The following is a 14,449-nucleotide window of genomic DNA, read 5'->3' on the forward strand; positions in this document are numbered from 1 at the left end:
GTCAAGACAATGGAGAAAAAATAGTGTTTTCAATATATGGTGCTAGAATAACTGGTTACCCACATGCAAAAGAATAATAAAAATAATAAAGAATATAAAGTTTTTAAAAAATAATGTGACCCTTAGCTCACACCATATACAAAAATTAATTCAAAATGGATCAAAGACCTAAATGTAAGAGCTAAAACTATAAAACTCTTAGAAGAAAACTTGGGAATAAAACTTTGTGACCTTAGATTAAGCAATGGTTTTCCAGATATACCACCAAAAGCACAAGCAAAAAAAGATAAATTAGATATCAAATTAAAAATTTTTGTGTTTCAAAGGACACTATCAAGAAAGTAAAAAGACAACCCACAGAAAGGGAGAAGATATTTGAAAATCATGTATCTCATAAGGGACTTGTATCTAGAATATATAAAAAATGCTTACAACAACAAAGACAACCCAATTTAAAAATGGGCAAAGGACCAAATAGATATTTCTCTTAATAAGATTTACAAACAGCCATTGAGCACACAAAAAGATGCTCAACATCAATAGTCACCAGGGAAACACAAATCAAAATATAGTAAGATACTACTTCACACCCACTAGGATGGCTATAATCAAAATGACAGACAATAACAAATTGTTGGCAAGGATGCAGAGAAACTGGAACCCTTATACCCCTAGTGGGAATTTAAAAAGGTGTAGCTGCTTTGGAAAACAGTCTGGCAGTTCCTCAAAAAGTTAAACAGAGTTACCGTATGACCCAGCAATTCCACTCCTAGATATATATCCAAGAAAAATGAAAACATATGTCCACACCAAAACTTATGCACACAAGCGTTCACAGTACCATTAACCATAATACCCAAAACGTGGAAACAACTGAAATGTTCATCAGCTGATGAATGAATAAATAAAATGTGGAATATACATATAACAGAACATTCAGCAATAAAAAGCACTGATATATGCTACAATATGGCTGGACCTTGAAAACACCATGTTAAATGAAAGAAGCCATATTAGAATTATTTAAAGAATACTTTAATAATATGATTCTATTTATATGAAATGTCCAAAAGAGGCAAATCTACAGAGACTGAAAGTAGATTAGTGGTTGCCTAGGGCTAGGGGTGAAATACTGGAAGTGACTGTTAATAGAAATAGGGTTTCTTTTAGAGGTAATGAAAATTTTCTAAAATTGATTGTGGATATGGTTATACACTTCTGTGAATAAACTAAAAATAAAAAACTCATTGAACTGTATCTTTCAAAGAGATGGTATATGTATTAATATCTCAATAAAATTGTTATAAAAAAATGAAAAGCACCAGGCCACCTAAAAATTTACTAAAATTTTCCATATGAAGCTGTTACAACTACAATGTTTAGTTGTCATACTGCAAAATAAATATTCTTAAAATAAACAACTAAAGTCTGTACATAGAAAGGAAGAAGCTGAAGACACACAGGAGAGAGGGAGGAAAGCAGAAAAAGGAGGAAATCTATAGACTGAGATCCTCAAAAAATTTGTGAGTAGATGGAATCCAGAACACCCAAGGATTACCTCTTCCATCATGACAGAGACGGATAGGCGGGAAAGTAAGTATACAAACAGGTGGGAGTACGAGCAGTTGAGAGTGTTTCCACCAAATGGACTCTATTGTCTCTGGGAAGCATGGCATCTTCTACGAGTGATGGAGGAAAAAGGAGGATTGAGAGAGGCTGTAGAGATAGTTGCCAGAGTGACAAACCAAATATTCATCCAATATTTTATTTGCCCATCTGTGCCATAAGAGTAATGCTAAAATAAATTAAATTAAATTAAATAAATGGACAATCTTAGCATGAAGGCTTAATGTGAACAAAACTCTGGGAAACAGAATATCAACTTTCATAATAATCCTTGTCATGTGAATGGGAAAAAATTAATTATGAATACCTCAAAATACCTTCCTTGAATATGATTCCATTTATATGATTCCATGTATCATGTAAACTTAACTTTTGCAAAAGAACTCTCCAGAAAGTGGGCATAGAGGGAATCTACCTCAACATAATAAAGGCCATATACGACAAACCCACAGCAAACATCATCCTCAATGGTGAAAAAGTGAAAGCATTTCCTCTAAGATCAGGAATGAGACAAGGATGTCCACTCTCACCACTATTATTCAACATGGTCTTGGAAGTCCTAGCCACGGCAATCAGAGAAGAAAAAGAAATAAAAGGAATACGAATTGGAAAAGAAGAAGTAAAACTGTCACTGTTCGCAGATGACATGATACTATACATAGAGAATACTAAAAATGCCACCAGAAAACTACTAGAGCTAATCAATGACTTTGGTAAAGTTGCAGGATACAAAATTAATACACAGAAATCTCTTGCATTCCTATACACTAATGATGAAAAATCTGAAAGAGAAATTATGGAAACACTCCCATTTACCATTGCAACAAAAAGAATAAAATACCTAGGAATAAACCTACCGAGGGAGACAAAAGACCTGTGCAGAAAACTATAAGACACTGATGAAAGAAATTAAAGATGATACCAACAGATGGAGAGATATACCATGTTCTTGAATTGGAAGAATCAATATTGTGAAAATTACTATACTACCCAAAGCAATCTACAGATTCAATGCAATCCCTATCAAATTACCAGTGGCATTTCTTACGGAACTAGAACAAAAAGTCTTAAAATTTGTATGGAGACACAAAAGACCCCGACTAGCCAAAGCAGTCTTCAGGGAAAAAAATGGACCTGGAGGAATCAGACTCCCTAACTTCAGACTATACTACAAAGCTACAGTCATCAAGACAATATGGTACTGGCACAAAAACAGAAATATAGATCAATGGAACAGGATAGAAAGCCCAGAGATAAACCCACACACCTATGGTCAACTAATCTATGACAAAGGAGGCAAGGATATACAATGGAGAAAAGACAGTCTCTTCAATAAGTGGTGCTGGGAAAACTGGACAGCTACATGTAAAAGAATGAAATTAGAACATTCCCTAACACCATACACAAAAATAAACTCAAAATGGATTCGAGACCTAAATGTAAGACCGGACACTATAAAACTCTTAGAGGAAAACATAGGAAGAACACTCTTTGACATAAAACACAGTAAGATCTTTTTTGATCCACCTCCTAGGGTAATGGAAATAAAAATAAAAATAAAAAAATGGGACCTAATGAAACTTCAAAGCTTTTGCACAGCAAAGGAAACCATAAACAAGACGAAAAGACAACCCTCAGCATGGGAGAAAATATTTGCAAATGAATCAACGGACAAAGGATTAATCTCCAAAATATATAAAGAGCTCATGCAGCTCAATATTAAAGAAACAAACACCCCAATCCAAAAATGGGCAGAAGACCTAAATAGACATTTCTCCAAAGAAGACATACAGATGGCCAAGAAGCACATGAAAAGCTGCTCAACATCACTAATTATTAGAGAAATACAAATCAAAACTACAATGAGGTATCACCTCACACCAGTTAGAATGGGCATCATCAGAAAATCTACAAACAACTAATGCTGGAGAGGGTGTGGAGAAAAGGGAACCCTCTTGCACTGTTGGTGGCAATGTAAATTGATACGGCCACTATGGAGAACAGTATGGAGGTTCCTTAAAAAACTAAAAGTAGAATTACCATATGATCCAGCAATCCCACTACTAGGCATATACCCAGAGAAAACCATAATTCAAAAAGACACATGCACCCCAATGTTCAATGCAGCACTATTTACAATAGCCAGGTCATGGAAGCAACCTAAATGCCCATCGACAGACAAATGGATAAAGAAGTTGTGGTATATATATATATACAATGGAATATTACTCAGCCATAAAAAGGAACGAAATTGAGTCATTTGTTGAGACATGGATTGATCTAGAGACTGTCATACAGAGCGAAGTAAGTCAGAAAGAGAAAAACAAATATCGTATATTAACGCATGTTTGTGGAACCTAGAAAAATGGTACAGATGAACAGGTTTTCAGGGCAGAAGTTGAGACACAGATGTAGAGAACAAATGTATGGACACCAAGGGGGAAAACCGTGGTGGGGTGGGGATGGTGGTGTGCTGAATTGCGTGATTGGGATTGACATGTATACACTGATGTGTATAAAATTGATGACTAATAAGGACCTGCAGTATAAACAAACAAACAAACAAAAAAGTAGATTCTTTTTTTTTTTTAAGGAAGTCTAAACTAGTCTAAGAAGATTATCCTTTACAATAAAGTAAATGAGAAGAAAAAGACTGGGCTAGCCATTTGTTTTTCTCTATAAGCAGTAAAAGGAAATAAATCCTTAATCTAAATCACTTGAACATTGTTCTAGCTAGCTTTGATTGGAATTATGTAACTAGTTGAAAATCTAATCCTATGACAATTGCCACATATAAGAGTGGCATTTTTTAAGAACAACACTACTTTCCATCCTTCTACAAATTATTACCATCAACAAAACTGCCTGCAACAAAAGCAAGAACTGACTGCTTGTCTGATATAACACACTAAGCAAAAGATCCCACACAGTTCTACAGGCTCTGGATGATTAAACAAAAGTCACTGTTATAAATATAAGCTCAATAAGGTTTTCCATAAGCCACAGAAACATACGTATTTGCTATCAGTATATTCTGCACAATTTACAAGGGTATATAAGCAACAACTCCAAAACAACCTTCTATATCTCATCTCTAAGCCTAGTTTGCAGGGCTTTGGACATTCCATTCACTATGAGAACGATGTGCCACATTACAGGGCTTGAAAATTATAATGCTTAGTACTACTATCAAAGAGTTTACAAGCTTACTGTACAAAGAATGTACCAGAGATACAACTAGTTAATTATAACAGATGTAAATGATTCAACACCCAAAAGAATTATATGAGCAAGGCTCAAGAGTATTAGAACAGGGACAAATCAAGGCTGATGAGAGTATTCAAGGAAAGCAAAAGATAAAAAATTTCCATATACTTCTTCCCACTGGTACTACTTACCCTCTTAGGAGGCGTCTTTCTTTTCTTTTCAGGGCATTTAGATTAGATACAATTTTTCTTCTGTTTCTTTTACAATTCTAAAACTACTATATTAAGATTTGGACGATTACTATATACCATGTAAGCTTAATAAAAATCATATTTGATATATTCAAAAACAGTTTATTTAGAAAAGTATAAATTCACTTTTAATTGTTTGATGTGAGTGGTGCTGATATCTTTCTAGGAGAATCTGAGACTCCCTCCTTTACATCTTTGCAAGAGAAACACATATACTTAAGCTCTTCAAAAACCTAAAATCCAAGAATTAGATGACATATTTTTTTTAACCACCTTCCAGATATTGCTAAGGACTGCCAAATAACACTTAAATGTGTTTAGATTACCAATGGTTTTGAAATTCAAAGTCACTATGAGTCTCTTTCAGTCAGCATGTAATAGCAAAGAACATATTATTTCTCTAATGATTCCTTTTACAAAGACTACCTTGAGTGGCCCTGATAACTTACTAACTCACTATTTCTAACATTCTCTCCAAAATGTTATAAAAACAATACAAATCAAGAAAGAGTGTTAAATATTTATGGGTAATGACTAAACAAATCATATTTTATAATCTCAACTAGTTCCTTACACAACCTGATTAATCTTCAACATGTCCCTAGTTATTCCTTTTTCCAGTTCCCATGGCCATTGATCTAAATCTTTACCACATTCCTTAAATCTTGACTCTACTCTCATTTTTAACATGGACTCTGCTTCCCATCCCTACAACATTTAAGCATACTCCTACCTTAGAAACCCCTTCCCCTCAATTCCATATTCTCCTCTGCCTCTTTCACAATGAAACATCTTGAGTAATCTACACTCATTTTCTCCACTTCTTACCTCCTATTTACTCTTCAAACCACTCTAATCTGGCTTCCACACCCACGACTCCATGGAAACTTCTCTCTTTGAGGGCATCAGTGATGTTCAAATTGATCAATCCAGTGGATATTTTTAAGATTTCATCTATTCAATTATCTCAATAGTATTCAAGCCAACTCACTATTCCCACCTTGACTGCCACATTCTTCTGGTTTTTCTCTGATATCTCTGGCTGTCCCTTTTCACTCTCCTGTGCAGGCTCTTTTCTCTGCCAATCCCTTAAATATGATTGTGATGGCTTAAAATCCCTCCACAAATTCTTTGACACTCCTTTCAAAAGGTAGAGCCTAATTCTCCTGCCCATGCCTAAAATTCCCATCCCCATGAGCATGAGCTGAACTTAATGATTCGTTTCTAATGAACAGAATAAGTCAGAAGTGATGTCCTCAGACCAGGTCATACTAAGCACTTTGGCTTCCTCCTGGCTCTCACTTGGATTACTCCTTCTGAGTGAAGCCAGATGCTCTATCATGATGACACTCATGTAGCCTAACGGAGAGGTTGGCTGGTGAGGAACTGAGGCCACCTTCCAACAGCCAGCAAGGAACTAAGGCTTTCTGCCAACAGCCGTGATTGTGAGTCATCTTGGAAGCAAATCCTCCAACTCCAGTCAAGCCTTTCAGGTGACTGCAAACCTAGCCAATGTCTTGACTGCAACTTCATGGGAGACTTTGAGGCAGAACCACCTAGCTAAGTCACTCCCAAAGTTCTGAGCCACAGAAACTAGGCAATAATAAATATTTGTTGTTTTAAGTGGCTAAAATTGTGGGTAATTGGTTACAAAGCAATAGATATCTAATCCAATGGTGTTTCTCAGTGTTCTATTCAAAGCTCTCTATTATTCCCACTCACTCTCTCAACTCTCCATTTGTGTAAAGCTAATATTTATCTGTAACCCAGATTTTTTCCTAAGTTCCAGACTACACGATATCTTTACATCAATTTCAACATGCCCCAAAGCAACCACCTTTCTCACCCCAACCTATACTTCTTATCCTTCCTATCATCATTTATCCAAGGAAGTCTAAAAACCTGGATTTCATCAGACTCCTCCTCCCCTTTCACTCACATCCAATCAATCACTGAAATCCTGTCAATATGACTTCATTATTTCTCTGTAACCATAGTATTCTTTAAAGAATACAAATTTTATCTGAACCTATTGATCAATTTTAAAAATCACAGAGAGACAACCAGACATCACGTGCCACTTGATGTACAGGTTTCCCCTGCTACCTGAAAGTAGAGTGTTCCTATGAAACCTTCCTGAAATGGCATAAAGCAAAGACGCAATTACCTTAGGACACATCTTTCTAACAGATGCACAAAATAAATCAAGATAAAGCAAAGATGCTCACAGACACAGTTCAAAGCTGTGGCAGCTTGATGCTGTGTAGTTCCCAGGGAAGGAGTTTATTGGCACCACTCTTGCTGCTTGGGGTGCTCACTGCCTCTATAACAGCTCACTGCAAAAAAAAAACTCTGAATGCTATTTTTGCTTTTCACCTATTTTCCATAAAAGCAAAAATCCTCTTCGGATTTCTTCTGGTTAGCAAAAACAGGTACTAATATAGGTCTTTCCTAAAAGTGAAGCGGGGTAAAGCAAATTCTCAAAAAGTGGGAAATACCTGTAATATGTTCCACCTACAAAGTATTCCTGCCCAAAGGAAAAAAAAAAGTTAAGCTTCTAGCTCTAATTATCAGTTTATAGGAAACACGGAGGACAAAGGAACATGTTTAAACATACCACAAGAATATTATCAGCAAAATCCAGAATGTAGAAAATCTACAGAATAATTTGCTGTCTTCAACCAATGAATGGCAGGACTTCCTTGATGGCACAGTGGTTAAGAATCCACCTGCTAATGCAGGGGACACGGGTTCGAGCCCTGGTCTGGGAAGATCCCACATGCCACGGAGCAACTAAGCCCGTGCGCCACAACTACTGAGCCTGAGCTCTAGAGCCCGCGAGCCACAACTACTGAGCCCACGCGTCACAAGTGCTGAAGCCCACACGCCCTAGAACCCGCGCACCGCAACTACTGGGCCCGAGTGCCACAGCTACTGAGCCTGCGTGTTGCCACTGAAGCCTGAATACCTAGAGCCCGGCTCCGTAACAAGAGAAGCCACCGCAATGAGAAGCCCAAGCACCACACAAAGAGTAGCCTCTGCTTGCCGCAACTAGGGAAAGCCTGTGTGCACCAATTAAGACCCAATGCAGTCCCAAAAAATTTTTTAATTAAAAAAAAAGCAAATGAATGACAAAGAAAAAAAGAGGGAAGGAGGACCTATAGAGTAAAAGATACTCAGTTTTATGTGTGGATCTTATTTGGAATCCTGACTCAAGTAAACCAACTGGTGAGGGAGAGGTGTTTGAGAAAAAAATCAAGGAAATTAAACATTGACTGGATAGTTGAAAATATTAATAAATAATTATTATTATTTAGTTGTAATAATGGTATTGTGATAACATTTTTTTTAATTTATTTATTTATTTATTTATTTTTGACTGTGTTGGGTCTTCGTTTCTGCGCGAGGGCTTTCTCTAGTTGCGGCGAGCGGGGGCCACTCCATCGCGGTGCGCGGGCCTCTCACTGTCGCGGCCTCTCGTTGCGGAGCACAGGCTCCAGACGCGCAGGCTCAGTAGCTGTGGCGCACGGGCTTAGTTGCTCCGCGGCATGTGGGATCTTCCCAGACCAAGGCTCAAACCCGTGTCCCCTGCATTGGCAGGCAGATTCTCAACCACTGTGCCACCAGGGAAGCCCCTGTGATAACATTTTTTAAGAGAGAGACCTTAACATTTAGTAATACATACTGAAATATTCACAAATGAAATAATGAGTTCTGGGATCTGCTTTAAAGTAATCCAGTGGTCTAGGAAGGAGCTATTGGGAGTATTAATAAGACAAGGTTGGCCATATGTTGATAATTGTACAAGCTGGATGACAGGAATTCATTATACTATCCTCTTTTCTGTATGTTTGAAAGAAATTTTCTATAATAAAAGTTTTTTTCTGTAACAGAAAGTGCTTACAACACTTAAATGACTTTCCACTGCCCTGGGGGGTAAAGTTCAAATTCCTTAGCATGGTTGATCAAGAAAGTCTTTCATTATCTGGCCCCTGCTTCTCTCTCCAGCTCATCTCACCATTGTCCACCATACAGCCCAAACTCCAGGACTAATAACAAGCTCCTTACTCTTGTCTCCTAGAAAAACATTTATTCCCTCTATCTCAAGCAGTTTTCTCTCTCTGCTCACGTGGCTAATCTCTATTCACCATTCAGGTAACAGCAAACCTACTTCTTCTAGGAAACCTTTTCTGACCCTCCAAGACAGAGTCAAGTTACCCAACTCTGCACCTCCCCAAATCCTATGCTTCCCTTATCACAGCTCTTACCTGATGTACAGGGCAGTAGACTCTAGGTATCATGAGACTATGGACTATATCCATCTTATTTACCATTTTAACCCTTCTTCTTAGCATAGTGCCTGGCACATAGTACATAGTCAAAAAACATTTGACAAATTTACAAAAGGCATGACCTCCACTAACTTTCTAACCTTCCAACTCCTCACATATCTATATCTCCCATAATCTATATCATGTATCTATGTCTCCCTCAATTTTCTTTCCTTTCTTGTCTTCCTTTGTGATCATGATTCACCTAAACGGTTGGCTGTCCACACAGTGTTCCCAAATTTATATCCTTAGCCCTCCCTGGGCCTCTCACCTAATAAAAATTCAACAAATTCTGTGCTATAATCTAACAGATCTTCATCTCCAGGCCTGACCTATGGCTCCAAATACCTTCTGGACTCAATCTCCTGTTATCTCCCTACGCACCTTTATACTAAAGCTGCTCAGAAATTCTCAATATCTTAATGCATTTTATGTTCTCAAGTTTCCCAATTTGTACATATTTCCCACTGCCTGAAATGCCCTTCTTCTCTTCTACCTTTAAGTCTCGGCTCAAATGTCTCTCTAGCCTTTTTTAGGCAATGTGCCCACAGGAGTCTATTCTTACTTCTATTGTAGAATTTACCATACTGTTTTGAAATTATGTTTAGCTGTCTGCTCTGCTAGATTGTGAGTTCCTGGATGGAAGGGACTCTCTCCTTCGTGCTTGTACCTCCAACATATATAGTAAAGTGCCTATTAAAAAGTCCCAGATAAATGCTTGCTGAATGAATAATTGTTTCTAATAATTAAAAGACTGAGCTTGAGCTGAAAAGATTGCCTAATTCTACTTTTCTAAAGAAGGTAATCAGTTTCTCTGTTCCTGTATTGGTCAGAATAATTTACTAAACTCTTTTTCAAAAACCGAAAATTTACGTATTATGAAAATAAAAGAAATGTAAAGTAAAAAGACCATCCATTCCCAGAAGATAGGTTTGGGTCTGGGCCCAGGTCCAGAAGAGAAGATCCAGGCTAAGGTGAGGTTTGGGTGAATCTATTTAGTTCACAGCAATTCCCGTGATCCTTTCCAACCCTGAGATTATCCCAATATCAGTTCTTGGTACAGGCCGACTCTAAAACAAGGTCAATTTAGTTTAGTCCAGGGTTTTCATGGCCACCCTAGAATAGGCCTGCAACCACAGAGCCAGACCAGAGCCCGAGTGATTTTGGAAACAAGGAATAGAGTAACTTGCTATTTACTGCTCTGCTTAAAATGCTGTGCAACTAATTCAGATACTCCTCCTAGAAGATGCAGCTCCAAGTTAACAGCCACATGCAAATCATTAAGATGTACCTTCATCCTTCCAAACCCTAATGTACTGAAACAATGTCGAAGTGTACAGAATTCATTGCCAACATTCAATGTCTCCTACTTTCTCTTTAAGTGAATACCTATCCTTTTCCCATCTTTACTGGACCTCCTCTAATTTGGGATTGAGTATCATTTTATTTTCACAAGATCATTTTATTTTACAATATTTCTCTGTGGTTTCTCTGCAAGCAAATACTTTAACACCAAAGAACAAGAAAAAAAAACTCCTAAATATCCATTAGTGAGAAATATGATACCTCCTTCTGCTGGCAGGGATGATGTTTTTATAGTCTCATCTCAGAAGGGAGGATAAGTAATGGGGGGGAGGGTGGCAAGGAAGAAGTATAATTTAAAAAAACGTATTTAGCCAGTAAGACAAGGAGAGATTTGTCAAGATATTCAGAAACTAAAAGGGCAAGGAGGCAGAAAAAGGATATGACAAAGGAAGAAAAACAGGAAAAAAAGAAGATTCTGTCTGCACTAGGAGTTCCCAAGAACCCCAGCTTGGGGCCTCTCCAGTGTGGCCCTAGATTCAGACCCACACAAAGTTGGGATTTGTAAAGTAACTTCATTCCATAGTGCCACTCACTGAAATTACTCTACCTTGAATAGGCTGGAAAGGTTCAAAAGGATTTTCTGATTATCACTTCTACTGAAACCCAATATTACTCTTCATTTATCTGAACTATGAGATTTCATAATTCCAGAGTTTTCAGGATACAATGTTCATTTGCCTCTCTTTCATGGCTACCTAAAGATAATCTTGAAAAATGTATTTAAACCTCATTCAGGTTTGGTCTTTTTTTTCCCTTTAAAAATTATGTAAAGAAAGGAAGTTGATGTTGAAAGTTATACTTGTTACTCCTGCAGGCTTGTCTTTGGTAACTCAAAGATTGCCATTTTTCTCCTTCCTGTAGTGAAAGTGAAGTGTAATGGAAAAAGTAAAAAAGCCAGTTATTTAGAACCCTGATAACACTGCTTACTGCTAGCTCTGTGATCTTGAACAAACTGCTTAAAAGCCTGGAGCCTCAGATTCCAAAACTGTAAAATGGGGATAATGAATACCTACCCTGCAGAGTTATCGTGAGTAAAATGAATTAAGGGAACCACTACACTAGAAGGTAAGCTCCAGAGAAAAGGAATGGTGAATATATTGATCTCTGTTGATTCTTGCTCACGTGCACACGCGTGTGCACACACACCCACACACCCCTAGCCTAAAGCAATAATAATTAACCTGTAGTAGGCGCTCAATAAATAGTGTTTAAATTAACGAAAAAATACTAGCGTCCCCATTTCTCTCATTGACATTAACCCTCCTTCCATAATCATAATTCTTTTTCCTTCTGTCTTCTATTATTTTCCAAAGCCTTCAGGACATTCTATTTTGTTCTTTTAAGAGGCTTCTTCCCTCCTCATTGGCTATTATTAACTAGACACCATTCAGAGACAGTACTTTTGGAAGTAATTTCTCTAATTCCACCCACTTTCCATTTCTAATGCGTCGGGGGTGGAGGGATAGTCAGAACATAAGATTCATAGCAATTCATGAACCTTCCCACGGCCACTGATTCGTGTTTAACGACACTGAAGCCCTTAACTCAGCCCTTCCCAGAATATAACTTTCAGGAGACATCGCACTATCCAGTCTCTCTTCGCTAACAAGAGACTCCTGTGTAGGAAATCCTCCGCTCTCAAAAGTTAAGGCGTCGGTTACGCTCGCCTCCCGCGGAATGGAGGCGGGAGTTCTGTGAAAAGAGACACTCAACTTGGGCAGACCTGCGAAGGCAAGTCACTTCAGGACCCGGCCAAGCTCGTCAGACCCCTGCTCTAAGAAAGCAGCGCTCCTCAATCCCTGGAGGGAAGGTAAGGGGCGCGGCCGTCTACAGGGCCTGGCGGGACAGTATCAAATCCATGATTAACATGGGGAAACCGCACGGACCGCGCGACCGAACCCCTCAAAGCACGACTACAACCACCCACCCACCTACAACAGCACCCCGCTCCACCCCCCCAACAAACACCCGACCCTAAGAAACACGGCTCGCCCCCAGCCCATAAATCATACAGCCGGTGCCTGCTTATTGGCTGAGCCAGCATCTCTTTCACCCTCATTGGCTATCAGGGACGTAAAACCCTCCCCCAGGAGGGAGCCCTCCCGTACGGCTGCACCCCCAGCCTAGCAACCTCTTCCCGGCTACCAAAACGCCCGGTCCCCACCTCCACCCAGGGATCGCGACCCCCGAGGCGCTCGGGGCTTTGCCTCCGAGGACTTACTGTGTAATAGGAGAGCAGCCCTGCATTGTAGTCCAGCACGAACCAACGGTACTGCCAGCCCTTCATTACGTTAGTCCATTTACTCAGCGGCCCTTCCATGATGGACGCCATCTTGCGAGCCGCCAATGACAACAAACTGCCTGACGTCAATCGCCTATAAGGCATTCGGCATGCGGTGGGCGTGGCCGCCGCGGGCAGGGGCGTGGCCAGGGCGGGGCCGGCGGCTCCTTGCCCTGGTGGACTCGCTGACCCATGCCCCCAGCTATAAAACTCAAAAAACGATTTTTTTGGGAGCCTGTTGTGTGTAGGACTCCGTACCTGAGATGTGAAGAACTCAAGCATGAATACTGCTGTTAAGATTATTTATTAACATAAATAATTTTACTGCCCATGATGATACCTTACACATCCAAAAGATTTCACATCTGATATTCATTTAAGCAATCATTTCACAAACCCATTCATTTAATAAATACTTTTTGATTTGTGCTAGATACTCTTAGGCTTTGGGGATTCAGCAGAGACTTCATGATGCGAACAGGAAATAAATTATACAATATGTTGCAATTTGGTGATTTGGAGAAAAATTAAGCAAGGAAAGAAGCAGAGAGTAGGGGCTACAATTTTAAGTTCCCAAACAGAGAAGGCCTGAAATGAGAAAGTAACTTTTGAGCAAAGACCTAAAGAAAGGGAAGGAGGGAGGCTGGCAAAGGAGCAGCAGATTGTTCATTGTTAGTGGAGCATCGAGCGAGGAGAAAGTAGTTGGAGATAAGGTCAGAAAGTAAGGGGAAATCACGTAGAGCCTATAAGGACAATGGAAGTATTGTCCTACATATTGAGACAATGTCTGAGGTCCTGGGAATGCAACGCTGAAGGAGACAGAAAGGTTCCTTGCTAAGAGCTTAAATTCTGTGATGTGAAAGCAGACACTAAACAAGTAAACAAGAAAAATATCTAATAGTGATGAATGCCTTGCAGAGAATTTAAGTAAGCTGATGTAATAGGAAGCCAATGGGTAGCTACTTTATATTAGGTGGCTGTGAGTGGTGCCTCAGGAAATGGCATTTAAATTGAGATGTGAAGGGTAAGAAAAAGGGAACTAAGAAGCAGGGCATTAGCTAGAAGTGGCTGTGAGATCAAGGGAGAGGTTTTCTTTGTCTTTAATTTTTAATTTTTAGCACTTAAAAGTATTTTGTATATTCAGGTACTGTGCTGTGAATCCCTCCTCTTTGATGATAACAGAAGCTCTAAGAAAAAGAATATCACTGAGGGAGCTAAACAGAGAACCTACTTGCTAGCTAATCAATTTGGTGAAGATCTAAAGTAAGATCAAATTTATTATGCTTGATCTGCTTGATATCTTTTTTCTCAGTTTTATTGAGATATAATTGACATATAACATTGTGTAAGTTTAAGATGTACATGATTTGATATATGTGTATATTGTG

The 14,449-nt window shown here is 38.9% G+C and overlaps 1 protein-coding gene across 4 annotated transcripts in view; it reads right to left on the reverse strand.

Annotated features, from left to right (window-relative positions):
• OSBPL9 (oxysterol binding protein like 9) overlaps positions 1 to 13,181 on the reverse strand; it is a 181,529-nt gene extending 168,348 nt beyond the window's left edge. For all 4 annotated transcript variants that reach the window (XM_082370743.1, XM_082370742.1, XM_082370741.1 and 1 more), the window contains exon 1: positions 13,002 to 13,181. In XM_082370743.1, coding sequence (XP_082226869.1) covers positions 13,002 to 13,166 — 165 coding nt within the window. In that variant the 5' untranslated portion in view covers positions 13,167 to 13,181. The remainder of the gene's footprint in view (positions 1 to 13,001) is intronic.
• Positions 13,182 to 14,449: the final 1,268 nt, after the last annotated feature.

This window comes from Balaenoptera borealis (assembly GCF_965194805.1).
Source record: "Balaenoptera borealis genome assembly, chromosome: 1".
NCBI lineage: Eukaryota > Metazoa > Chordata > Mammalia > Artiodactyla > Balaenopteridae > Balaenoptera > Balaenoptera borealis.